General features: G+C 41.6%; 3 protein-coding genes across 3 annotated transcripts; 1 reads left to right on the top strand and 2 right to left on the bottom strand.

The window, feature by feature from the left end:
• Window positions 1–8543: 8543 nt before the first annotated feature.
• LOC132021573 (phosphatidylinositol 3,4,5-trisphosphate 3-phosphatase and dual-specificity protein phosphatase PTEN-like) lies at window positions 8544–9454 on the bottom strand. The gene has a single exon (XM_059406172.1). The coding sequence runs from the start codon at window positions 9452–9454 to the stop codon at window positions 8834–8836; it is 621 nt and encodes a 206-aa protein (XP_059262155.1). The 3' UTR covers window positions 8544–8833.
• Window positions 9455–13939: 4485 nt separating this feature from the next.
• On the top strand, window positions 13940–14344 carry LOC132013161 (large ribosomal subunit protein eL32-like). The gene has a single exon (XM_059392896.1). It carries the CDS (start codon window positions 13940–13942, stop codon window positions 14342–14344), a length of 405 nt encoding a protein of 134 aa, XP_059248879.1.
• A 9920-nt stretch (window positions 14345–24264) lies between these two features.
• On the bottom strand, window positions 24265–24646 carry SLN (sarcolipin). The gene has a single exon (XM_059392889.1). The coding sequence runs from the start codon at window positions 24578–24580 to the stop codon at window positions 24485–24487; it is 96 nt and encodes a 31-aa protein (XP_059248872.1). The 5' UTR covers window positions 24581–24646; the 3' UTR covers window positions 24265–24484.
• Window positions 24647–25017: the final 371 nt, after the last annotated feature.

Raw genomic sequence — 25017 nt, 5'->3', positions numbered from 1 at the left:
GTCCCTTCCCCAAAATACCTACTGAGATTTCCATGGGTTTTTATGGGTTCTACATTTCCAAGCTGTTTGTTCAGCCTCCTGTTGTGTGAGTCCCCTAACAACCTGCCAAAATTTCCCTTTAGCTGAAGTTACTCTGAGTCAGTTTCTAGTATAGGAGACAAGAGAAGCTTGATTAATGATGCAATAACATCCCGCCAAAACCAGTCTTAGGCATAAGTCAATGTTAGGCTCTCTTACTTCCTGTCCTTTTACACACTGTTTCCTGTGCTTCAGGCATTTTTCTTCCTTCAATAATAATAATAATAATTATTATTATTATTTATTTATTTATTTAAAATTCCAGATTAGGTCCTAAATATGAGACCTGAAACCATAAAAATCCTAAAAGAGAGCACAAGCAGGAATTTTTCTGTCACTGCCCATAGCAGTATTTTTCTAGATATGTCTCAGGGAAGGGAAACAAAAAAGAAAAAAGAAAAAAAAAAAAAAACACCTATTAGGACTACATCAAAATAAAAAGCTTTTTCACAGTGAAGGAACCAACAAGAAAACAAAAAGCAACCTACTGGATAGGAGAATATATTCACAAAATATATACCCAATAAGGGGTTAATATCCAAACTATATAAAGAACCTATACAACTCAACACCAAAAAAACAATTTTAAAATGGACGGAGGACCTGAATAGACATTTTTCCAAAGAGGACATATAGATAGCCAACAAACACATAAAAAGATGTTCACTCATCATCAGGGAAATGCAAATCAAAACCACAATGAGTTATCACCTCACACTTGTCAGAATGGCCAAAATAAAAAAGATAAGAAATAACTAGTGTTGGCAAGGAGGTAGAGAAAAAAGAACCCTTGTATACTGCTGATGGGAGTATCAATTTGTACAGCCACCATGGCAAACATTATGGAGGATCCCCCAAAAATTAAAAATATAAATACTGTCTGATACAACAATTCCTCTCCTGAGTATTTATTCAAAGGAAACAAAAATGCTAACTCAAAAAGATATATGCAACTACACCCAAATAAAAAAAATTTCAAGGGCGCCTGGGTGGCTCAGTGGGTTAAGCCGCTGCCTTCGGCTCAGGTCATGATCTCAGGGTCCTGGGATCGAGTCCCACATCGGGCTCTCTGCTCAGCAGGGAGCCTGTTTCCTCCTCTCTCTCTCTCTGCCTGCCTCTCTGCCTACTTGTGATCTCTCTCTGTCAAATAAATAAATAAAATCTTAAAAAAAAAAAAAATTTTCAAGATTTAATTTAAAAAAAAATTCTTTTTTTTTCTTTCTTTTCTCATTTAGCCACATATACTATATAACAAGCTAGCTGTTTAACATCTATGGTCTAGATTTCTTCATATGCAAAATGAGTATAATAGAAACATCTACATCACAGAATTGTTATGAGGATTCAATGAGTTATATTACCTGAGAAATTAAGTAATAATTTAAATGAGAATAATGTCCAGCACCTGGTAAATGCTATATAATTATTTGCTATTGTCATTATGTACTGACTACTATACAAACAATTCTCTATGCCCTTCACAATGTATCAAGTAGGCACAATCATCTTTTTATATATAAGGAAACTGAGACTCAGAGAAGGTAAAAACTTGCCCTGGGTCCCACACTTAGTACCAACGGCAGAGTCAGTTTCATGTCTATATCTAACTTCTACTGTCGGCCTCAACTCAAGTTTACCTCCTCCAGAAAGCCTTGAAAATCCCATGCATTTTCCATGATGACTAGCTATTACTCTCTAAGCAATAAAATTTTATAAAATGGTGACCTTGGAGATAGAGTGGGAACTGAAGACTGACATTAATCAATGAACTTACCTCCATCTTTTCCTCTCCCTGGTCAAATTCCTATAACAAGGCAGTCTCCAAGTTCCCTCTAATCTTTTTGTGACTGTATAAAAAACGAACTTAATCATTTTCTAAGCTTAACAGTACAATTGTCTAACACAAGAGTAACCTCTGTTTAGGCCATTTAGTATTTAGTAATTCCACTGTGGAAAATTTGCCATAATATTTCCAAAACAAGGTGGTGCTTTTGTCATTATGCATCTGGCCTCTGGGATGATTTACACTTTTTTCTGGTATAAGTTTTAATTGAAGTATAATATAGTAATGTATAAAACATGGATTTTTACATATGTATAGCCAATGAAATCATTCATATCAAGAAAGGAATTATCACCAGCTCTCCAGAGAGCTCCTTCATGTTCTATCCAGTCAATAACCCCCATAAACAGAACTACTATTCTGCAGACTTCTATCAACCCAGATTATTAGTTTGCCTGTTTTCAAACTTAATATAAATGGAAATATAGGAAATGGACTCCACTGTATTTGGCCTCTTTAATTAAAGTTTATGTTTGTCAGATTTATACCTGTTGTTTCATACTCCAATACTTTGTTCTGCTTCGGTGCCACATAATAATCCATTGTTTGAATTTTATAATTTACCTATGCTACAATTCATGAACATTTTGATTGTTTTCTATCTTGGTCTATTAGGAAGAGTACTGTAATAAATATTCTTGTGCAAGTCTTTTATTGTACATATACATTCACTGATATAGTGTAGTTATCTAGGAGTGAAACTGCTGGCACATAAAACCAACATATAGCTTTCTGAATTTTCCAAAGTGATCCTATTAATTTCAAAGTAATTACATTAATTTTAAATCATAACAGCAGTATATGAGAATTGTTGTTTTTCTATATCTCACTAACACTAGATATTATTACATTCATTTATTTTCAACTATTTTGGCAGATGCACATATTATTTTTGCTTTAATTTAGATTTCTCTAATAACAAATGATATTAACTATTTTTATATTTGTTTATTGGCCATCTAAATATTTTTGTGAAATTCCTGTTCCATACTTCAACTCACTTAAAAAAAAATACCCTGCCCAATTTCTCCTATTGATTGGCATATCTTTATATATTCTGTGAATCTTATATCAGATGTACATATTGAAAACACCTTTCACTCAGTGGTTTATCTTTTCACTCTCCTAATGGTAACTTTGGAGAAAACATGTTTTACATTGTAATGAGGTCTAATTTATCAACCATTTTTATTTTCACTTGATATTATTTTTTAATTGAGGCATAGTTTATCAAATAATGCTGCATTAGTTTCAGGTGTATAACAGTGATTCAGCATCTCTATACCTTATGCTATGCTCACTACAGTGTAGCTACCATCTGTCACTGTACAATGCTATTACGCTACTATTGACTAGGGGCACCTGGGTGGCTCATTCAGTTAAGTGTCTGCCTTTAGCTCATGTCATGATCCCAGGGTCCTGGGATCAAGTCCTAGGTCAGGCTCCCTGCTCAGCGGGGAGCCTGCTTCTCCCTCTGCCAGCTGCTCCTCTGCTTGTGCTCACTCACTCTCTGTCAAATAAATAAATAAAAATCTTTGAAAAAGAAACAGTACTACTGACTATATCCCCTATGCTGTGCCTTTCATCCCCATGACTTACTATTCATTCCATAACTGGAAGCCTGTATCTCCCACTGCCCTCCACCCATTTTGTCCATCCCCCCCACCCCCCCAACCCCCCGCTCCTTTCCCACTGCAACCATCAGTTTGTTCTCTATTTGCAGACATTCTCCCCAGCTGAGTAGAAGTACCCTCCAGATCATCCCTCGCTTCCCACTCCCAATTCCCATCCCCCACCTCCATCCCCTGTCTAAACTGGGCCTTATGAATTCCTACATGAACTATCTCCACGGGTTCCAAATTGGTTACCTTACTACAATATTCCTCCATCAATCTATTCTACTATTCCTTGTGAAACTCACCTTCCAAGTGGTATCTATGATCACATTACTTCTGGCTTAAAAATCTTCCTTGATCCCTCACAACCTGTATTTCTGTTTTTGTTTTTGTTTTTTTTTTAAATATTTATTTATTTATTTGTTTGACAGAGAGAGAGAGAGAGAGAGAGAGATCACAAGTAGGCAGAGAGGCAGGCAGAGAGAAAGGGAAGCAGGCTCCCCGCTGAGCAGAGACTGATGTGGGGCTTGATCCCAGGACCCTGAGATCATGACCTGGGCCTAAGGCAGAGGCTCAACCCACGGAGCCACCCAGGTGCCCAATTTGTATTTCTTTTATGTAAGAAAATAACTTTTAGACAGTATTTCATCCTCAAGGCATTTGGAACAACCACTGAGAAGGAAATGATGGAAATTTCACATAGACAAGAAAGTCAGAGGTGCCCGAAGTTAATTCATAGGCATACAAATTTAAATTTAAATTCAAACCCTAAAATCTCTATGAAAAATGAATTGGTGGGTACAGAAAGAGAAGAGGTGGTCTTGATCACTAGATGGAGTGAACTAAGGTTGTGGGTTCTGTTTAAACCAAAGCCTACCTCAAAGGCATCTTGCCTTCAATCTCTCCCCCTCCAAACTTTGTATCATACCACTACCAGAGATATCTTTCTAAAACCCAAATCTATGTCATGCCTTTGAGAGCTTCCCATTTTTATAAAATAATGTCCACACTTAGTATTCAGATGGAGATAACCTCTGGTATCTGATCTTACCGCAAGAGATTGAGTGCAAACACATCCACAATTCTTCACCCCTCTCTGTATCCCCATCCCTTGCAATTTGACTTTGTAGCTGCTCCCAACAAGAGGTGGAGTCAACTTCCCCACCCTTTGAATATAGGCTGGCCTGTGACTAACTTTGGCCAATAGAAAGCGGCAGAAATGCCAGAGAACCAATTACAAGCTGAGGTCTCAAGAGGCTTTGCCCACTTCTACTCACCTCAGAACCCTCCCACTGCCAAGTGAATAAACCCAGGCTAGCCTACTAAATGATGACAGGCCCAATCACCTTGATTCACCATCCAACATCCAGCCAACCACCACATGTGTGGTTGCCATGATAGGCAAAGCAGCCCCTAGTCTACCCATTTGGTCACCACAGACTTTTAACCAAGCCCACCTGAATTCAGCCAAGCCCACATGAAATCAGCCAAGTCTGACCAGAACAGCAAAACCCTCCAATTGCCCTGTACCCTCATAAACAATAATTAATACTGATTGCTTAAAATACTACATTTATGGTAATCTGTCACAGAACAAAGCTTACGGTGACTTACTACACAGCACAGTTGAGACACCAACCTACTTTCCAGCTTCTCCTCCCACTCCTTACCTTGTACTCTGATATTCCTTCATCCCAAAGTACTAGTACTTGAAATGCCCTATTTTACAGTCATATCTCACTGCCTTTGTTATGCTGTACCCGCTGCCTAGAAGGCCCTTTCCTCTCTCCTATATTGTGAAAAATCTCATCATTCAAGATCAAGCTCAAACATCATTCTTTCAATCATGAGGTATTTATCGAAGGCTAGGCACTAAAGTTTTAAAACTGAATAAAACATAGTCCACCCACTAAAGCAGCTCACAGTTCAGGAAAGGCTAATGTCACTGTCTTATTTCTTTCACCTCCGACTCCCTTCAGTAGACTTAAGTCTTTCTTATTTCTTCCCAAGCACTCTTATTTCTTAGTTACAGCACAGCTCAGTGTGGTGCCAGCCATAACAACAGTACCTGACTTCTAGAAATCTCATGAATAATAGATGAGACTATGAAGGCAAAACCCTTAGCATGGTGTGTGAAGCATAGTAAGTGGAAAATAAATGTTAGCTGTTGTGATTTTTAGTTAACACATACTCTCATCTCCCCTATTCGGCTGCATGTAAGTTTCTTGAGAGCAGGAACTGAGCCAAATTCATCTTCGTGTCTGAAGTGCCTAAAGTGTATATGTGCCTGGCACATAATAAACACTCACCAGATGTTTGTTGAACAGCTATCACCAGAGCTATAAGAACTGAGCACAAACCCAGTTAACTGCAGAGCTGTTCAGTGGCCCTGGGGCTTTAGTGTTATACTGGGGCGCCCTCTGCTGTGTATGGATTTGTTCACACATCTGGGTATGAACCAAAACTCTTGAGGGAATTCAGGAGTAAAGCTAGAAATTTCCAGAAAGACTTGTTCCAGGCAAAGGATTCATCTCCTTAACAAGGGGGTACTGATTTCCCTCCGCAGTGCTACCCCTGGGGTCATTCATTTTATAGCTGCAATCACCAACATCATCTGATTTTTGAAAAAAAAAAATGTTTTGGCTTGGGTTTAACTTTCTTTTTAAGATTTATTTATTGTGGAGAGAGTGAAAGAGAGAAAGAGAGCACGAGTAGAATGGGCAGAGAGAGAGAGAGAGATTCCCAGACTCTGCACTGAGCATGTAGCTGGATGCGGGCCTCAGTCTCACAACCCCAAGTCACCACCTGAGCTGAAACCAAGAGTCAGACACTGAAATGACTGCACCACCCAGGCATCTCTGACTCAGGTTTTATATCTTGTCTAGATCACAAATTAGCCCTTCATAAGTAATAATGGAATAATAAAAGAAAGAGGGGTGGTGGAATAGATGGAAGGACATCTCACAGTACTCCACACCTTACCATGTTGGAAAATCCTCTAAAAAGAAAGCGAGAAAGCAACCATGTAGATGGGACGTGTCCATCTCTTGGGATTTTAACCAAAGACACTTGGATGTAGAAGTACGTCAACCGAGAGAACAGACAAATTCTGAGCAATGCCCATGTAAAGCACATAAATCATATCATGTGCCATGATTAACCATGTAACTGTAAATAAAATGTTCAAACAGAAGGGATAAAAAAATTAAAATTAATCATGCAGCAAATTAATTAAAATACTGCATTTGTCTGAAAAGAGTATATAATTTATAGATCAGCAGATACTGCTTGGACACTGTGGTAAGAAAGGCAATGGGAGTGGGGAGATGCATTTCCAGTTATGTACCTGTTTTTACTTAAGAGAAACCATATTCAAAGAAAGTTGCTCTGAAATTACTCCATGTGCAGTGCTCCACAGACACTGGCCTCTTCTCATTTGCCTCCATTACGAACAAAGCCCCATGACGTGGCAGTGCTATGCTCTTGCAGCCACGCTTCATGCCCTGGAGACCCAAAGATGAGCCAAGCATAGTACCGTGCCTTTTACAAATACAAAACTCCTTTATTCCTGAATTCTGCTACTGCTGGAGTATCAGTTCCTTTGAACTAATTTTGACTGAAATTGACAATTGACACTCACCGGGATATATATGATGGTTCTGTAACTGCAGCAACAAATTTGAGTAAATTTTAAAACCTTTTCCCTTTTCAGTGTTACCTGAGGCAAGTAAGAGGGCCACCTCTAGGGGAATCCTAAGCCTTTCCAAGGGATAGGAGAAGAAAATTCACAAAATTAAGATGAGGCAGGACAGAAGGGAACAAATCCCCAAACAAAGGTAACATTCTCTGAAGAAAATGTTACCTCTCAAAAAAAGAGGGCACTCAAATAACCTGGGGACTATAGTCCAAATGGGTAAGATGAATTTTTTTTTTTTTTTTAATAAAGTCTGGATTTAGCTCCAGGGGCGCCTGACTGGCTCATCCTGTAGGACACGCGACTGTAGTAGATCCGCGGGTTTCGAGTCTGAGCCCCACTTCGGGTGTAGAGATTATTTAAAAATAAAATCTCAAAATATAGAAGTAAATAAAATTTTAGAAATAAAAATATGGGCCAAGTACAAGTGACTCTAACTAGTCTACTAGTTAGACTGACTCTAATTCGTCTACTCTACTCCAGACAGGCCGTAGTACTGTTTATTCTGGAAAGGTCGCTGAATTTGTAACACTTTTTCTTCCTTTTTTTTTTTTTTTTTTTTCCCTTAAAGATGTTGTCAGAGAAGGAATAAACACACGCAGGGAGAGCGGTGGGCAGAGGGAGGAGCAGGCTCCCCGCTGAGCAAGGAGCCAGTTGTGGGGCTGGATCCCAGGACCCGAGCCCAAAGCAGACACTTCACTGACTGAGCCTCCCACGCATCCCACATTCTTTTCTTCTAAAGGGATTCCCCCACACTCCCATACAGCGAACTCAACCCATTTACTAGAAGGGCGGGCGGTGCGCCCGAAAGTGAGGCCCGGCTGCCCCCAGCTTTCTCAGGGTGTGGACGGCACAGACCCCCAGACGCCCCTTGGTCTGGCCTCCGACCACCCTCCACCCTCCTTCCCAGTCGCGACCTCGAGAAGCCCGTCCGCAGCCTCCCCCGCGGCACCGGCCCACGCGCTCGCTCGTGCCCGCCACGTTCGCACACCCGGATACGTCAGGACTAGTCAGGCCAGGCGGAGCCCGAGTGCACCCCACTCGCGACGCCCACCGGCCGGGTGCCAGCCCACCTGTCTCGGGGCTCCGGTGTCCGCTGCCTCCACGTGGCTCTGCACCGCGCGGCCACTTCAGTCAGAATCACCTGAGGAGAAGCGCAAGGACCCCGGCGTCTCTGGAAGGTGCCAACCCAGCACGGGGCTGCGCCCTCTTCCAGGACCTGCACAAGGCCTCCACCGACGAGTGGGGTGGCCCCCAGGCCGCCCTGGAAGCCACCAGGGTGGCTTTTTTTTTTTTTTTAATAAAACTGGAATAAAATGGGAAAGTGCCATCTTTATTTATCCTAATTGAATTTTAAATGTCCTTTTGACACAAAAAGGTATATACATGACACAGCTACACAACCTTTTTTCAACTGGACAAGTGTCAAAACCCTGTGGATGTATAGGGTAAAACAAGATTGGTCAGGAAAAGAGAATTGTTCCTATCACTGGTAATCTGACACAATGTCCTATTGCCATTAAAAAAAAAAAAAGGTCCAATTTCAGTTTATTCAAGTTTGTTTTCATGGTGTTTTATCCCTCTTGATTAAAAAAAAAAAATTCAGACTTTTGTAATTTGTGTATGCTGATCTTCATCAAAAGGTTCATTCTCTGGATCAGAGTCAGTGGTGTCAGAATATCTATAATGATCAGGTTCATTGTCACTAACATCTGGTGTTAAAGAAGTTGAACTGCTAGCCTCGGGATTTGACGGCTCCTCTACTGTTTTCGTGAAGTACAGCTTCACCTTAAAATTTGGAGAAAAGTATTGGTTGGCCTTGTCTTTGTTTGCTTTGTCGAGATCATTTTTTGTTAGAGTGAGTACTAGATATTCCTTGTCATTATCTGCACGTTCTATACTGCAAATACTAATAATTCCTTGATCACAGAGACTTCCATTTTCTACTTCTTCTGAGGTTTTCTCTGGTCCTGGTATGAAGAATGTGTTTACCCAAAAGTGAAACATTTTGTCCTTTTTTAGCATCTTGTTCTGCTTGTGGAAGAACTCTACTTTGATGTCACCACACACAGGCAAAGGCTGAGGGAACTCAAAGTACATGAACTTGTCTTCCCATCGTGTGGGTCCTGAATTGGAGGAGAAGAACGTGAGGGGAGAAGAATGTGAGGGGCGCCCGCCCAGAGCCAGGGCCCTCAGGCGTGCCCTGCCAGCGCAGGCCCCCATGTCTGTGAGCTCTCGGAGAACCACTTCCGGGGTGAGGAGGTGACCCCATCAGGAAGATGGCGGCCCCCTGACTCAGCTCTCAAGCACAACCAGAGCCTCTGGAGCCCAGCAGGCTTTGAGGGGCCCCTGTAGTGTCCCCTTCATGTCCCCCTGGTGTCGGAGCTTCTGCCTGAGCCTCCCAGTGCAGCCACTAGACAGCTTTTCGGCCCTGCACAAGACCTTTCCCACACCTAGACCAAATGGAAAAATAAATGTTTTCGCAGGGAAAAACAAAGCAAAAAGGCAGCCGCAGCTTGCCAGTCTTCTAAAGGAAGACCAAGTTGTAGATACAGAGAATATTAAAAGCTATTAGAGAATATAAGGGACAACTTTATAACTATATATTTTTTCCTTGACCATGTTAGTAGTTATTTCAAAGTCCGTGTCTGTGGGTCTTCTTTATTGTCTGTTGTTTCTCATTTTTTATTATCTTCTTGTGTATCTTCATGGGCCTTTTTTAATTGAGTGTAGATATTCCATATCAGAAATTATAAAAATAAATGGAGCTCTAGGATTATGAGAGAGTCTCTCCCAAGAGGATTTTCATTTGCTGCACCAGACCACTGCCCCACTTAAGAATCTGTATCATCTTAATCTGGTCAGGGGGTTAGATGGTTCAAATCTAGACTTCAGGCACTTCTACTTTTGCCTAAAATGAATAAACCTCACTCTATATCTTTCTCTAAAATCATCTAACAACTATTAAAATAGTGAGTTTTCTGGTTATTTTTCTGCTCCAGTCTTAATTCAGTTTCTAGGACAAGCCCAAATCCTGGAACTATACAGCATGTGTCAACAGACTAGCTCCCAGAGAAACCTCTCTTTTCTAGTCAGAGGACCAGGTAGGGGATTGTGAATTTGAAGAAAATCTCCCACTTTTTTCTTTTATTTATCTCCTGACCCTGCCCTGTGTAGTCATAAAGCCACAACTCTTGCAACAAAGCAGCTGTGATGAGTTGCAGGCACCTAAAATCTGGAGAAAATCCTTCCTTATTACATGAGAACTGAGAAAAGGAGTCCCTGAGATCGGAAGAGTGTTGAAGGAAACTCTATTGTTTTCTCCCTCTTGTTTCTACTCTTTGTAGAGGCAGACCCAGCTATGGAAAGTATGCAACTGCATGGAAAAACAACAACAACAACAACAAAACCAGTACTCCTGCTTTCTAACTCCAGCTTTCTAAGGACCATGAAAAGGTGCTCTTGAGAGCTAGGGAATATTGGAAAAATCACAGAAGAGTGAGAACCAAAGAAATGAAGGCCCTAATTCTGTGTATGAAGCCACTTCTTGAGCTCTTCATGAACTGCTCTGACTCTGACTCTGGTAGCGAAAGGGTTCTATTCAAAGACCCCTCCCCGGCCAAGCTTACTGACAAAACTCGAGGGTGTCTGTACTTGGCCCTGACTCTTTGTTTTTCCAGGTCATGGAGCCCCTCATCCTCAGAAAACAGACAACTACAAAACATATTCCTCTCCAACCAAACCACAACACACATTCCGGAAGGGCCCTGGGCAGAGGCTTCCCCACCTCCACCCCACCCCCACCCTGGCCCCTGACTCTGAAACTTGTTACTCCTGTTCTACCTGGCCAAGAGTTGACCTTTCTTACAAACCCTCCCCTGTGGGCACAACCGCAACCCACACTGTAAAATCCCTTAAAAGGCCCAGCCTAACAAACATAGGTCCAATATCTCCCTCCATGCCTGGCCTCTCTCCACCCTTGGAGAGTAAATAAACTCTGCCTTGCTTATTGCTCTACTTTTTTGTGCAAATCTTTGCCGCCAGCATTACTGGCCACCCTAACTGGTAGTACGGTGAAAGAGTGATACATTCTGATCAGGTAGGATATATCCCAGGAATGTAAGTAGATTAATTCATTACCAGATCAAATGAGAAAAAAAAGGAATAACATTTGGTAAAGCTAAACCCATACCCTGGTTCTTTTAATTAGCTAATTCAAAATAGAAAAGAAATTTTAAAAAGAAAAGAAATTATCCTTATGAGGTAAAAGTTATCTACCAGAAATTTACATCAAATATCATATCTAATGGGGAAACTACAGAGGTATTCTCAGTAAAGTAAGTAACAAGAAAGGTAAGGAGAAAAGAGAATACTAACACCTTAGTTTTTTTTAAAAAAGGTGAAAATTAGATCTTTCTTGTTTTTTTAAAAAAGGTTTATTTATTTGGGGTGCTTGGGTGGCTCAGTGGGTTAAAGCCTCTGCCTTCGGCTCAGGTCATGATCCCAGGGTCCTGGGATTGAGCCCCGCATCGGGCTCTCTGCTCAGCAGGGAGCTGCTTCCTCCTCTCTCTCTGCCTGCCTCTCTGCCTACTTGTGATCTCTGTCTGTCAAATAAATAAATAAGATTTTTTTAAAAGATTTATTTATTTATTTGGGGGGGTTGGCTGAGAGAGAGGGAGTAAAGCAGACCCTCCCCTCCCACTCAGCGCAGAGCCCATGTGCTCAGTCACACCACCCTGAGATCATAACTTGCACCAAATCAAGAGATGGACCCTTAACTGAGTGAGCCACCCAGGCACCGCAGATCTTATTTCTTATTCTTGCCTTCTCTCATATAAACTCCCACCCCCAACACACACATGCTCTGATTCATGTGTAGGATTTAGTGGGGTAGTAAATCTCACAAGCTTACCTTATAGAGAGATGGTGCTCCGTTCTAGTAATCACACTCAACCTATGTGTCATAGTTATAAGTTATAATATCTAGAATCTACTGTATTAGAGTATTTTATATGTACTATTTCTACTTTTTCACTACCTTTGGAGGTACATAACATTATCTCCATTTTTAGATTGGACATTGCAGCTCTGGGAAATTATTTTGCTTATCATAGGTCACACAGCCTGTAAATGGCTGAGTCAGGATGAATACTTCAGCGGTAGCCAAAGCCAGAGCTTTTTCCACTATGCCCTATTGCCTCTCTTCTGAGGAAGAAGCTGTGGAAAGAATTCCTCTGGCATCACTCAGGGAATAGGATACTATGTCACTAGGAAGATTTTCTAGCCAAGGTCTTGGTGCCCGTGATGATTCATATTTAGATCATGTTCCTTGAGAGTAGCAAATATATCTGAAAGCAGCTGGTTTCAGCATCTGAGTTGTAAAGAAAGTTCTCAGGGAAAGCATCCAGTGATATTGTAGGAAATCTCAGAGGTCACAGGAGCTGTTTGTTCCTCCCTGTGGCTAAAATTTTCCTCCTTCCAGCCATAATAATAAAGGCTAAATACTCTAAAGAAAAATTCCAGGAGAGCCTGCAGTTTTCTAATCCAAACACCTGAGCCCACACTTTTTGGGTAACTGCACTATTAGCTGAATTCTGCGCAGAGGGGCCTGGACATCTAGCCAAGATGAAGTCCCAATGTATTTTCTGGCCTATGGCAAGGCAAACTTGGCCTTGGGGAGCCACATAATCACATATTTCCAGTTGTATACAAACACTGAGATCTACTCTTTGGGCCACAGCCTAAAAGAACTGGATTTTGCCCTTTTCCTTCCTATCTGAGAGCTATGAAGAGAGATTCCATCACAGAAATCCAATTATTTGGTGGTGTCAGTTGGAAAATGGTGGCCTAAACATCAGGATATGTGGCTTCTTGCCACCAAATTGCAACTAACAGATCAAGAGTAGTTGCTTAACTTTTTTAAGCTTGGCTGCCCACCCTAAAATTTCACTGTTGAGACAAGTATCTTTGAAATTCTCTCTAGCTGAAACATTCCAGAAATTTTATCGGTCTGGTAGTGAAGAGAAAGTGACTCCCTATGTTTGAGATTAGCCCCAAATTATTGTGGGGGAACTTCTCCTGCCTCTCCATTGAAGTTGTGCCTACATCACTTGGTCTGGTTTAAGTATCATCATCGGATGCTGCCCAACATGAAGACTTCATTTGAAAGGTTTCTGGTTTTTTCTTTCTTTCTTCCTTTTTAAGAAACTTTGTATTTTTTGTCAACACTATTTCCATGTTGTTTGCCATAGTGCAAGAGTAGCTTAAGAACACTCACTTTACCAAAGAGTTCCAAAAGCCTCAGGGAAACTCCAGCTAAACAAAATTTGAGTAAGTTTCTCTTTCCAGAAAATATAAGACATTATAATGAAGCGTTATAACCGGTTTTAATTAAATAGTATAGTAAGATATATAACTCATATTTCAGGTCTGAATTCTTCACTTGTTATAATGAGCATTGGGTGTTGTATATAAGTGACAAATCACTGAATTGTACTCCTGAAGCCAATATTGCACTGACTGTTAACTAACTATAATTTAAATTTTAAAAATTTTTTTGAAAAGGACTGAGTTCCTTCCCCTCTCTTTCTCGGCACTGCCTGCGGAGTTGACAGCCATCTCTTACTGGTTTTCTGGCCTTGGGGTTGCTGCTGCAGCCCGACCACCTAACAACAGACTGACCGCCATGAGCTTTGAGTCAATGGCATCATGGCTGCCTTCAGACTTCTGGTGAAGTACAAAATCATAAAAAAGAGAACCAAGAGGTTCATCCGGAACTCGTCAGACCAATATGTCCAAATTAAGCACAACTGGTGGAAACCCAGAAGCATTGACAATAGGGTGTACAGAAGATTCAGGAGCCAGATCTTGATGCCCAACATTGGTTACGGAAGCAACAAGACAACAAAGCGCATGTTGCCCAGTGGCTTCCGGAAGTTCCTACTCCACAATGTCAAGGAGCTTGGAGTGCGGTTGATGTACAATAAAGCTGACTGTGCAGAGACTGCTCACAATGTCTCCTCCAAGAACCACAAAGATGTGGACAAAACAGCCCAGCTGGCAACCAGAGTCACCAGTCCCCACGCCGGGCTGTGCAATGAAGAAAATGAATAGACAGTTTGTGTGCATATCACATTTGTGTTAATAAAACCATAAAACTACCACCCAGCATTTATTTCACTCCTGAAAAAAAAAAAAAAAGGCTGAGTTCTCTTTTTGATTGGCACCCAGGTAGAAAAAGACTTCTGTTACCTTTTTTTTTTAAGTCATCATATCTAATATTCAGAAGCACATCTTTGAATTGCAAATAAAGAATAGTACTTACCAAAATACATGCCTTATTATTGGGTACTACTGCATCCTTTTCTCCCATAGGAGATATTCCTTCATCCTCATCTCCATAGAAGAGGGCTCATGTGGTTTATGTAGCTAGGACTAAAGATGGGGCTTGCTTTGACTTTTCGCTGTAAATAGAAAAAAATGTGCTTTTATTTGGGGGATTGATTTACAGATTAAGTATAGCCTCAGCCAATAGTCATATTAATCATTATGGTATAAATATAAGCTTCTGAAAATATCAGAAGAAGATAGAAAAGATGGGAACAAGTACAGACATTTTCAAGGAAAATATATTTCATGATACCTATCATGAAATATGCATTCTCAGGAAGAGAACACATTATGGCTTAGAGGCTAATCATCAATAATAATCAATGTCAATGATATGATCTTTCATAAGTGGTATTCAAAATGAACTGGTCCAGAACCATTGTTAAAGTTAGTGGATTTAAGACAGGTTGCATTGTGAAGACAAATCATCTTAGGACTTGGCAGGACTTGGGAAGGGGGGCTGGGTATCACTTTGCATGTCACTATAGCATGTGTTGAAAATAGACTTTTTTTTTCCTCCGTGGCCTTTTTGAGGCTGTGTCAGAGGACTCTAAAGCGGCTAAGTGGTTGGAAGAGAAGCAATTCACAGGTGGATCTAGGTCAGACAGTATTGTCTGGAGCCTGTGAACATTGCTACCAGACCAGTATCACATCAGGCAGACCCTGGATGAAACAGCTGCTGCTGAGAAAAGTCATTTTCACTTTACCCACACAGGGAGAACATAACAAAGTTCTGCATTTTTTAAAATCTGAGGTCTAATGAGAAGACTGCTTTCTGCTGATGTTCTAGCCTTGGGTGCAGTCTCATTGCCAGGAAGAAGATGAGGTCAAATGGGAACATAATTTGGAAGATCTCTTGAAGTTTATGTTTCTAACGCTTCAAAATTTGAGTGACAGTTCCAATATTTTCTTTGAAAATGTATCCAAATAGAACTCTTGTATACAAGCTAATACATTACACAACCTCAGGTTTAGAAATAGTATTAGTATAGTATTAGTATTAGTATTAGTATTAGTATTAGTATTAGTGGAGGTGTAGAGAGCATCTGAATCTGCAGGTACAAAGAAGCAAATGCTTTTGAGAGAGAATCTATAGATCCAGCATGGGAACGACTAAGAATAGGGTATAGAGGGTGCAAGGAGAGCTTTCCCTGTAAAGACAGGGAGGAACAAGAACATAAATTAGCAGTTCAAGGGGATTGAGTGAGAATTCTGTGATCCCTCTGAGAAAGTGAAAGTGGGAGAATTTGTGAGTCCAGCCAGCACCCAAATCCTTAGTAGTATTAGAGATGCAAATCTTGTGGGTTGGCATGTGTGGATGTTGCAGATACGTGGTTCTCAAGCTTTAGGGAAATAAGAATCATCTAGGCAGCAAGCTTAAAAGATAGCAAGCCAGACCCTACTCCTAGAGATTCCATCAGTAGATTTGGGGTTGGCACAGGAATCCAGGTATCATTCAAATGGTCCTCACATTTTGAGAAAATACTGTACTCTTTTGGAGTAAAGGAATCAGCCATTCTCCTATCCCTTTCCTCTGCTTTAAAAAAAAAAAAAATCAAACTTTACAAAGTGTTTCATTTTCCCTCTTAAAAGAAATAGCATTGAAATCTTAGCAGAATCCCTTACCACCAAGGGTTACAATGTTCCAAACATTGTATACGCTTTATTTATGTTACAATACTAACTATTGTTTAATGAGTATTTGCTCATTTCCAGACACTCTACTTAAACGCAGGATATCTAAATAATGTCTAAACTTCCTACAAAGAAAATATTATTCTCTATTGTTCTGGCTAAGAAAACTGTGGCTCACAAAAGTTCGGTAATTTGTCTGGGGTCACAGGTTAATACACAAAATATAGTCTGTGAATCCAAAAACCGTACTTTTTCCAGTGCTTTATTTTAAAATGATCTAATGAATGGGAGATGAAAACATCTCCATGTGACAAACTCCTACAAGTGTGTATAAGAGGCTAGTGCTGTAGACAGAGCTGTCATTTCTACTTAATCCTAACACTGACCCATTGAAAACAGCTTAAATCACCCTGATGGGTGATTTATTCTTGTCCTTTCTTGTCTACTGCTCAGTTGACTAACAAAGAAAAGATGATTCCAGGACTTTGTATCAAACTCTTAGGAAATAGAGTTATGTATATTACACACCCTGTATGTTTGACCTATAGAGAAATTAAATTATTTGCCTGGAGACCTCTGATATATACTATCCTTTGGCACTTACAGCCCAGATTAAGGGATTGTGCCTTCTGTGCTAGAGTCACTCATCTGATAATGCAAAGGGGCAGCCATGTGATTCAAAAGAGCTCTCTGTGGTCAGAGCTGGAAAGAACTGGATTTGCTTCTCAGCTCCACCTCTCCTTAGCTCTGTTTTAGGACTAATCAACTGTCCTTTCTGAGCCTTTCTGTCCAGGCTTCTCACTCTTAAGGTATGAATGAAAATGGATACTTAACAAGATAAAAGAAATAAGTTTCTCTTATTTACACACAGTAGATAGACTGTAGGTTTTATTTAACTATGGTGTTTATAAATGAAGTTTAACCCTAACTTTATACAACTTAAAAAATGGAAATTTCTTCAGTATCACCCTGTTTGTGTAGATGAACTCAAATATGAGCTCAACACATTGGGCTTTGCTGAGTCATTCCTAAATACTGTCAAACTGTTCATGGTGGTGACAGAGATAGATCAAAAGAAGCAAGCCCCATGAATACTTCATAAAGATGCAAACTGCCTTTGGAAAAGCTGTTTCAACTGTCTAAAGTTTAAAGGAAGTTTGCTTTGTTCATTACTGTGAGAGAGTTTTCAGAGCACAGATTTCATGCTCCCTCTTCTTACACTGTGGTGAGCAGAGATCATGTATCTAATCAAAGAAATAGGTACATGTCTATTCCCAGGATTATTACATCCAGCCAAGCATTTCCTGATGGATTCAATGGATACTTACCTAGTGATGATGGTCCACCAGCTAGGAACTAAAATTTAGCTTTGAAACGAGACCCCCCACCCCCACTCACCCATGGACTAAAAAGAAATGAGAGAGACAACAAACTATGCAATGGGATAAAGGCTAAGAACACATGAGGCATGAAACTCATAAAGAGAATCATCTGGGGATAACCTCCAAGAGGTAATAACACTTAATGGCAATCTTAACAAATGCATTAGCCAGGAAAAGAAAGAGAAGAAAGTTCAGGCAAAGGGAAGAGATGTACAAGGTCACACCACTGTAAGAGAGCGTGGCATGCTTGAAAACTACAAATAGTAAGAGATAGTGGGAAATGAGGGATGGAGTGGGGCACGTGGGACAGGTAAACAGAAGAGAAGTTACAGGTAGACATAAGTCAGCTCAAAAAGGTCTTCCATGCCAAAAATTTTTAAAAGACATTCTAAAAGCAAGAAAATGATAAAACACATCTAGGAGAATGCCAGGTAATGTGTGTGGAGGAAAGAGGCACAGAACCAGTTTAGTTTATTTGATCCCTACCTAATGGGGGTACTCTAGGTATTCAGAACAGTATTCTGGGTAGTGAGGTCTCAAGGAGGTAACACACATACCTTCCTGCTAAGGAAGGCTCTGGGATCCCATACAGGAATGACAGATCTCACGCACCCAAATGGCTGGTGCGCATGTGGAATGGCACAAGAATTGTGTCCTAGAGACGCACACCTGGGGTGCTCAGTCAGTTCGGTGGCTGCCTTCAGCTCAGGTCATGATAGCAGGGTCCTGGGAGGGAGCCCTGCATCAGGATCCCTGTTCAGCAGGGAGTCTGCTTCTCCCTCCCTCTCCACCGCTTGTTCTCTCTTTTTCTTTCTCTCTCCGTGGAACAAGAAACACCTTTTTTTCTGCGAATCTTGCTCTTTTGACTCTAAACAAATAAGAATAGGAAGAAGGTGGAAGAAAATAAAACTGCACATCCAACCTTTACCTTTTCATGTGAGACTGCCTTCTAAAGAAGGATTCTGCAGCAGAAAACCATTTACCATGCTAATGGACATCAAAAGAAAGCTAGGTTGGCAATACTTCTATCAGATAAATTAGATTTTAAACCAAAGACTATAATAAGAGATGAAAAAGGACATTATATCATACTTAAAGGGTCTCTCCAACAAGAAAATCTAACATTTGTAAATATTTACGCCCCTAACATGGGAACAGCCAATTATATAAGCCAATTAATTACAAAATCAAAGAAACACATTGACAATAATACAGTAAAAGTAGGAGACTTTAATACCCCCTCACTGAAATGGACAGATCATCTAAGCAAAAGATCAACAAGGAAATAAAAGCTCTAAATGACACACTGGGCCAGACGAACATCACAGACATATTCAGAACATTCCATCCCAAAGCAACAGAATACACATTCTTCTTTAGAGCACATGGAACATTCTCCAAAACAGATCACATCCTGGATCACAAATCAGGTCTCAACTAGTACCAAAAGATTGGGATCATTCCTACACATTTTCAGACCACAGTGCTTTGAAACTCAAACTTAATCACAAGAGGAAAGTTGGAAAGAACTCAAATACATGGAAGCTAAAGAGCACCCTACTAAAGAAGGAATGGGTCAACCAGGAATAAAGAAGAATTTTTAAAAATTCATGGAAACAAATGAAAATGAAAATATAACTGTTCAGAATCTTTTGCATGCAGCAAAGGTGGTCCTGAGAGGAAAGCATATAGCGATACAAGCCTTTCTCAAGAAACAAGAAAGGTCTCAAGTACACAGCCTAACCCTACACCTAAAGGAGTTGTAGAAAGAATAGGAAAGAAAGCCTAAACCCAGCAGGAGAAAAGAAATAATAAAGACCAGAGCAGAAATCACTGAAACAGAAACCAAAAGAACAGTAGACGAGATCAATGAAACTAGGAGCTGGTTCTTTGAAAGAATTAATAAGATTGATAAACTCCTGGCCAGACTTATCAAAAAGAAAAAAGAAAGGACCCAAATAAATAAAATCATGAGTGAAAGAGGAGAGATCACAACCAACACCAAAGAAATACAAACAATAATAAGAACATATTAGGAGCATCTATACACCAGCAAATTTGACAATCTGGAAGAAATGGATGAATTCCTAGAATGTATAAACTACCAAACATGAACCAGGAAGAAATAGAAAACCTGAACAGACCAAAACCAGCAAGGAAATTGAAGTAGTAATCAAAAGTCTCCCAAAAAACAAGAGCCCAGGCCCAGACGGCTTCCCAGGGGAATTCTACCAAACATTTAAAGAAGAACTAATACCTATTCTCCTGAAACTATTCCAAAAAATGGAAATGGGGGGCACCTGGGTGGCTCAGTGGGTTAAGCCGCTGCCTTTGGCTCAGGTCATGATCTCAGGGTCCTGGGATCGAGCCCCGCATAGGGCTTTCTGCTCAGCAGGGAGTCTGCTTCCTCCTCTCTCTCTCTCTGCCTGCCACTCTGCCTACTTGTGATCTCTTTCTGTCAAATATATAAATAAAATCTTTTTTAAAAAATGGAAATGGAAGGAAAACTTCCAAACTCATTTTAAAATTTATATGGTTGGTTGCCACTGTACTATGAGCAGCTCAGCTTTACGAGGTGCTTGAATGGGCAGTCTGGGGTTCGTGAGGAAAAGAGATCATTACCCAACAGAGAGCTATCCCAAGGTTGAGTTGGTAGTGGGGAGAACTCTCCTCACTGCTGGGGGTACATGTGGCCAGGTGTTCCCAGGCCCAGTGTCAGGTTCCTATGTAAGCCCAGGCATGATTCAGATGATTGCTGGGGGCCGGAGATCCCTTCCAGTGAGTGAGGAGGCATGACAGTGAGGAAAACCAGAGACCGTCCAACTTTGAATATCAGAGGCAGTCAGAACCTTGAGACCCGCCCTCATGGGGTATAACTTCTGTCTGGTTGGAGAGGTCCTTGTGCTTTAGCTGTGGTGATACTTTCAATTTCCTGGAATTGCCAAGCTGTCTGACCTTTGAAATTCTATTCTTGCTGTTCCCTCTGCCTGGAAATTCTTCCAACAACACCCACCCTATCCTCCCATTGAAGAACTTATGCTATTATAACCACACAGTCATATATCTGTCTCCCTCAGTAAATGAAATGCTCCTTGAGCAGGGGGCTTGCCCATCTTATTAGCTATTTTATCATCCCCAGTGGTGGTATAATGCCCAACACATTCTAGTTCCATATAGGTGCTTGTCAAATTGAACGAACTAAAGATCGAACTAAACTAAAGCTAGCGATCGTTCAAGCTCCTGAGCTGGAATAACAAGTAGGATCCAGCCTTCTGGTTGCCGAGAACTAGCATCTTGTTTCAGTGGGTGAGGCCAACACTGAGGGAACTGTGATCATTCAGGTACCTGAGGACTCAGGGAAGGTTGTACATAAAAGGAGACTTAGAGGACTCCTGGATGTCTCCATCAATGAAGTGTCTGCCTTCGGCTCAGGTCATGATCCTGGGGTCCTAGGATTGAACCCACGTTGGGCTCCCTGCTCTGTGGGGAGTCTCCTGCTCCCTCTCCCTTTGCCCCCCCACTCATGTTCTCTTGCTCATTCTTCTCAAATAAATACAGTCTTTAAAAAGGGGAGGGGAGACTTATAAGTCAAACAGGAATTTAGGTATAATGACTAGGACTCCTGAACCTGGAGGAAATCAGATACATTTGCTAATGGCTATTCTATGCCCGCAGAGGCGATTCATATTGTGGTCTGCAAATGGGTCCCATCAGGAGATCCAATCACAGCAAATGAGGAAGAGAAAGGCAAGAGAGCAGAGAAATTACATAGAGAATTACAGCTGTTACCTTTATCTCATTAGCGTGACGTTCTAGAATGCTAAAGAACGTGAAGGTGAAAACTTATAATCAGGGACGCCTGGGTGGCTCAGTGGGTTAAGCCTCTGCCTTCGGCTCAGGTCATGATCTCAGAGTTGATGGGATCGAGCCCCACAGTGGGCTCAGCAGGGAGCCTGCTTCCCCCTCTCTCTCTCTGCCTGCCTCTCTGCCTACTTGTGATCTCTGTCTGTCAAATAAATAAATAAAATCTTTAAAAAAAACCCTTATAATCAAATGGTTTGGAGATCTATAATAAAGCATGATTTGTTTGCAGTCCTGACAGAGACGAGCATGGTGCTTTTGTCACCCTGGCGAGTGAGGTCTGTGGTCCTCAGCTCCCACATCTACTAAATGGGGTAAGACGCGGAAAGTGCCCAGTACAGAACTTCGTATACAGCAGACTCGGTACTTGGCGGGTCTGGTAAGTGTCGGCACCAGCACTGACTGAGGTGATGAGACTTGTCACTCATTTTGTCCACTCCTTGCTCCACCTCCATACACACACCTTCTCAAACGCAGACACAAACAGCCGTAGATTGTCTGAGGTCTTCTTAGCATGAGGGAGAGACTAATAACCCTCTGCCAAGGGCCCCTGAGCCCCTTGTCTAGGAGGAGGCGCACTGCGCACTAAATTAACGACTGCACATCCCTGTGTGTAGTCTGACTCTAACATAGGAAGGGGAGGGCCACCTGGCTCAGGACCGACTCTTGATTTTGGCTCAGGTCACGATCTCAGGGTCCTGAGGATGGAGCCCTGCATCGGTCTCGCCAGACTCGGAGCTCAAGGCTGGGTGGGGCGAGGGAGGTGTCCACTGCTTTCCCTCCCCCTTTCCCTCTGCCCCTCCCCTCCAAAATAAATAAATCAATCTTGAAAGAAATGAAATAAAATGAGGAACAGGACATTGAGGACCATACACTGCTATTTCCTAACTTTTGCTGGGAACCCTTCAAAAAAACAATTTTTCCCTTAATTATATCCGGGTTCGTAATTGGTTGCACAGAAGAATCACCTGGAATCCTTCTGAAAAAGAATGATGTTTGGGTTCACCCCAGACCAATTAGATTGCAAACCCCTGGGAAGGGGGCTCAAGTTTGGATGGTTTTCTGAAGATCCCAGGTGATTCTAACGCATTGATTCATGTGCAGACCCTGGACCACAGCACCAGCCTCACCAAGAAGATTATTTAAAGTGGGATCTCCTTTTGGGGTGCCTGGGTGGCTCAGTCGGTGAGGCGTGTGCCTTTGGCTCAGGTCATGATCCAAGTTCTTGGATCAAGTCCTGCATTGGGCTCCTTGCTCAGAGGGGATCCTGCTTCTCCTTCTTCTGCTCCCTCTGCTTGTGCTCGCTCTGTCAAATAAATAAATTAAATAGTTTTAAAAATAATAATTAAAAAAATAAAATGTAGGGGGTGCCTGGGTGGCTCAGTGGGTTAAAGCCTCTGCCTTCGGCTCAGGTCATGATCTCAGAGTTGATGGGATCGAGCCCCACAGTGGGCTAAGCAGGGAGCCTGCTTCCCCCTCTCTCACTCTGCCTGCCTCTCTGCCTACTTGTGATCTCTCTCTGTCAAATAAATAAATAAAATATTTTTTTAAAAAATAAAAATAAATAAAATGTAGGCTCTCAGGCCCCAGTCCAGACTGAATTAGAATTGAAACAAATCAGAATGCTCGCTTCCAATGATCCATAATCACATGAAGGTTTGAGAAGTGCTAGTGCGACTCTGGCTGCACAACAGAATCATCTAGAGGAATCTGGGAAAATGCAGATGCTTGGGCTCTACCCCCTAAGGCTTCTACCTAATTGGTCCAAAAAGGATCACGAATAAATACTTTAAAAAGTCACCCCTAAGCACATAAGCTGGGCGGCCAGGGCTGAGAACCATGATGTTAGGCAGGCACTGCCCCAGAGATGGACTGAATTCTCAGCTGGGAGCACCTTCCTGAGGGGGCTCGGAAAGAAGAGGTGAATCAACGTTTCTTTTCCCAGAAGTGACAGAAAGAACAAGTATGGTCTCTTTAGTATGGGGCTCCCTAGCAACATGTTTAAGAAATGTCTACTTCATACACACATATGTAAATGTGTATTTTCTGTTTTTCTCCTTGTTATAACTATAGTTTATTAGTGACTAGATCTAGTGCATAATCATGTGTAATAAGCTGAAATATTCGTGTCTTACTTTACTCTTTGGCAATGATTTTAAATATTTACATTAAAACAAACAAGCGGATGTTATAGGATACAATATCCATTTCTTGTGAATTTTAAAGATAAAATGCAAGACTTCAAGGAAATTTTTTTGCTTCAAGGGGACACTTCAGGCTATGCCCCAGACCTCCCACTGAAATTTCGTCTCCCTCCATCCTCAGGACTACTCCAGAGGGAAAGTCTGAGGAACCCTGAGTCAACAGAATTATTTGAAATGTGACAAATCTTAATTGATGTAGTTTCAAATCCCCAGCAGTTGAAGCATCTCAGCTTATCTCAAATGCCAGAAATACTGTAACATTTGTCACTTCAATCCCAGCCAAGGGTCAAATGCAGCACCACAAGTAAAAGCCGAAATAAATCCCAGAAGTCATTTTGCAGTTGACTTCACTTTATTCACATGATAGCTACAGGGGTTGACAATGACTTCCTCTAACATTTCTTTCTTCTGATGGGTTGATGGAGAGTTTGGCGGCAGACAGTGTGGGGAGAAGGGATGTATGGGAAGACAGATCAGGGGTTTGTTACAATTCTACGTCATCACGAATCATTTAATTTTAACCTTGTGGTTTGTCTAACCCATTTGCAGGAAGAGTTGAGGAATAGATCTAATGCTCACTGCAGATACTTGACAGCCCTTGTGGGCGGCATCTTTAGAGGACACACAATCAATCCTAACAGGAGAGGACCTCAGACGGTGTGCTTGTGGGTCAGAGGTGAGTTGGGGTTCTGAGAAAGGCATCCCATGACAGCAGTGGGTGCTCAGGACATCCAGCAGGCAGCTCGAGAGTTGCAGTCAATCCCAGGGCGTGACATGGCTTCTCAGTACTGATAGGACCTCACAAGGAGCCACATAAGAATTACGGTGATCAGGACAATAGTGAAGTTGAGAAACAGCTCTCGGGTGGATATCCCCATTCTCCAAGTTGGCTCGATGAGAACGGACGGTGGACTTTGGAGGGCACACCAAAGACCTCCTGCTGGTCCTCACCTAGTGGGAAGTAATGAAGAAAAATGGGGAGACTTGTGAGGGTGCTGTCCTAGCTGTGGAAGAGCAGAGTGTAATGGGCTGAACGGTGGCCCCAACAAAATTTACATGTTGAAGCCCTAACACCCTGCATCTCAATATATGACTGTATTTGGAGAAAGGGTCTTTCAAGAGGTAAGTAAGTTTGCCTGAGGCCATTAAGTTGTGCCCTGTTCCACAATAGCTGGTGTTCTTATAAGAAAAGTAGACAAGGACACAGACATGTAAGAAGGAAGTCTGTGTGAAGGCAGGGAAGGCAGTCATCTACCAGACAAGGAGGGAAGCCACAGAAGGAATCAACCCTGTCAACATCTGTTTAAATGTCTAG

The sequence above is a fragment of the Mustela nigripes genome, chromosome 1 (genome assembly GCF_022355385.1).
Source record: "Mustela nigripes isolate SB6536 chromosome 1, MUSNIG.SB6536, whole genome shotgun sequence".
Classification (NCBI taxonomy): domain Eukaryota; kingdom Metazoa; phylum Chordata; class Mammalia; order Carnivora; family Mustelidae; genus Mustela; species Mustela nigripes.
The sequence above is the reverse complement of the archived record's forward strand: the minus strand, read 5'-3'. Positions and strand labels throughout refer to the sequence as shown.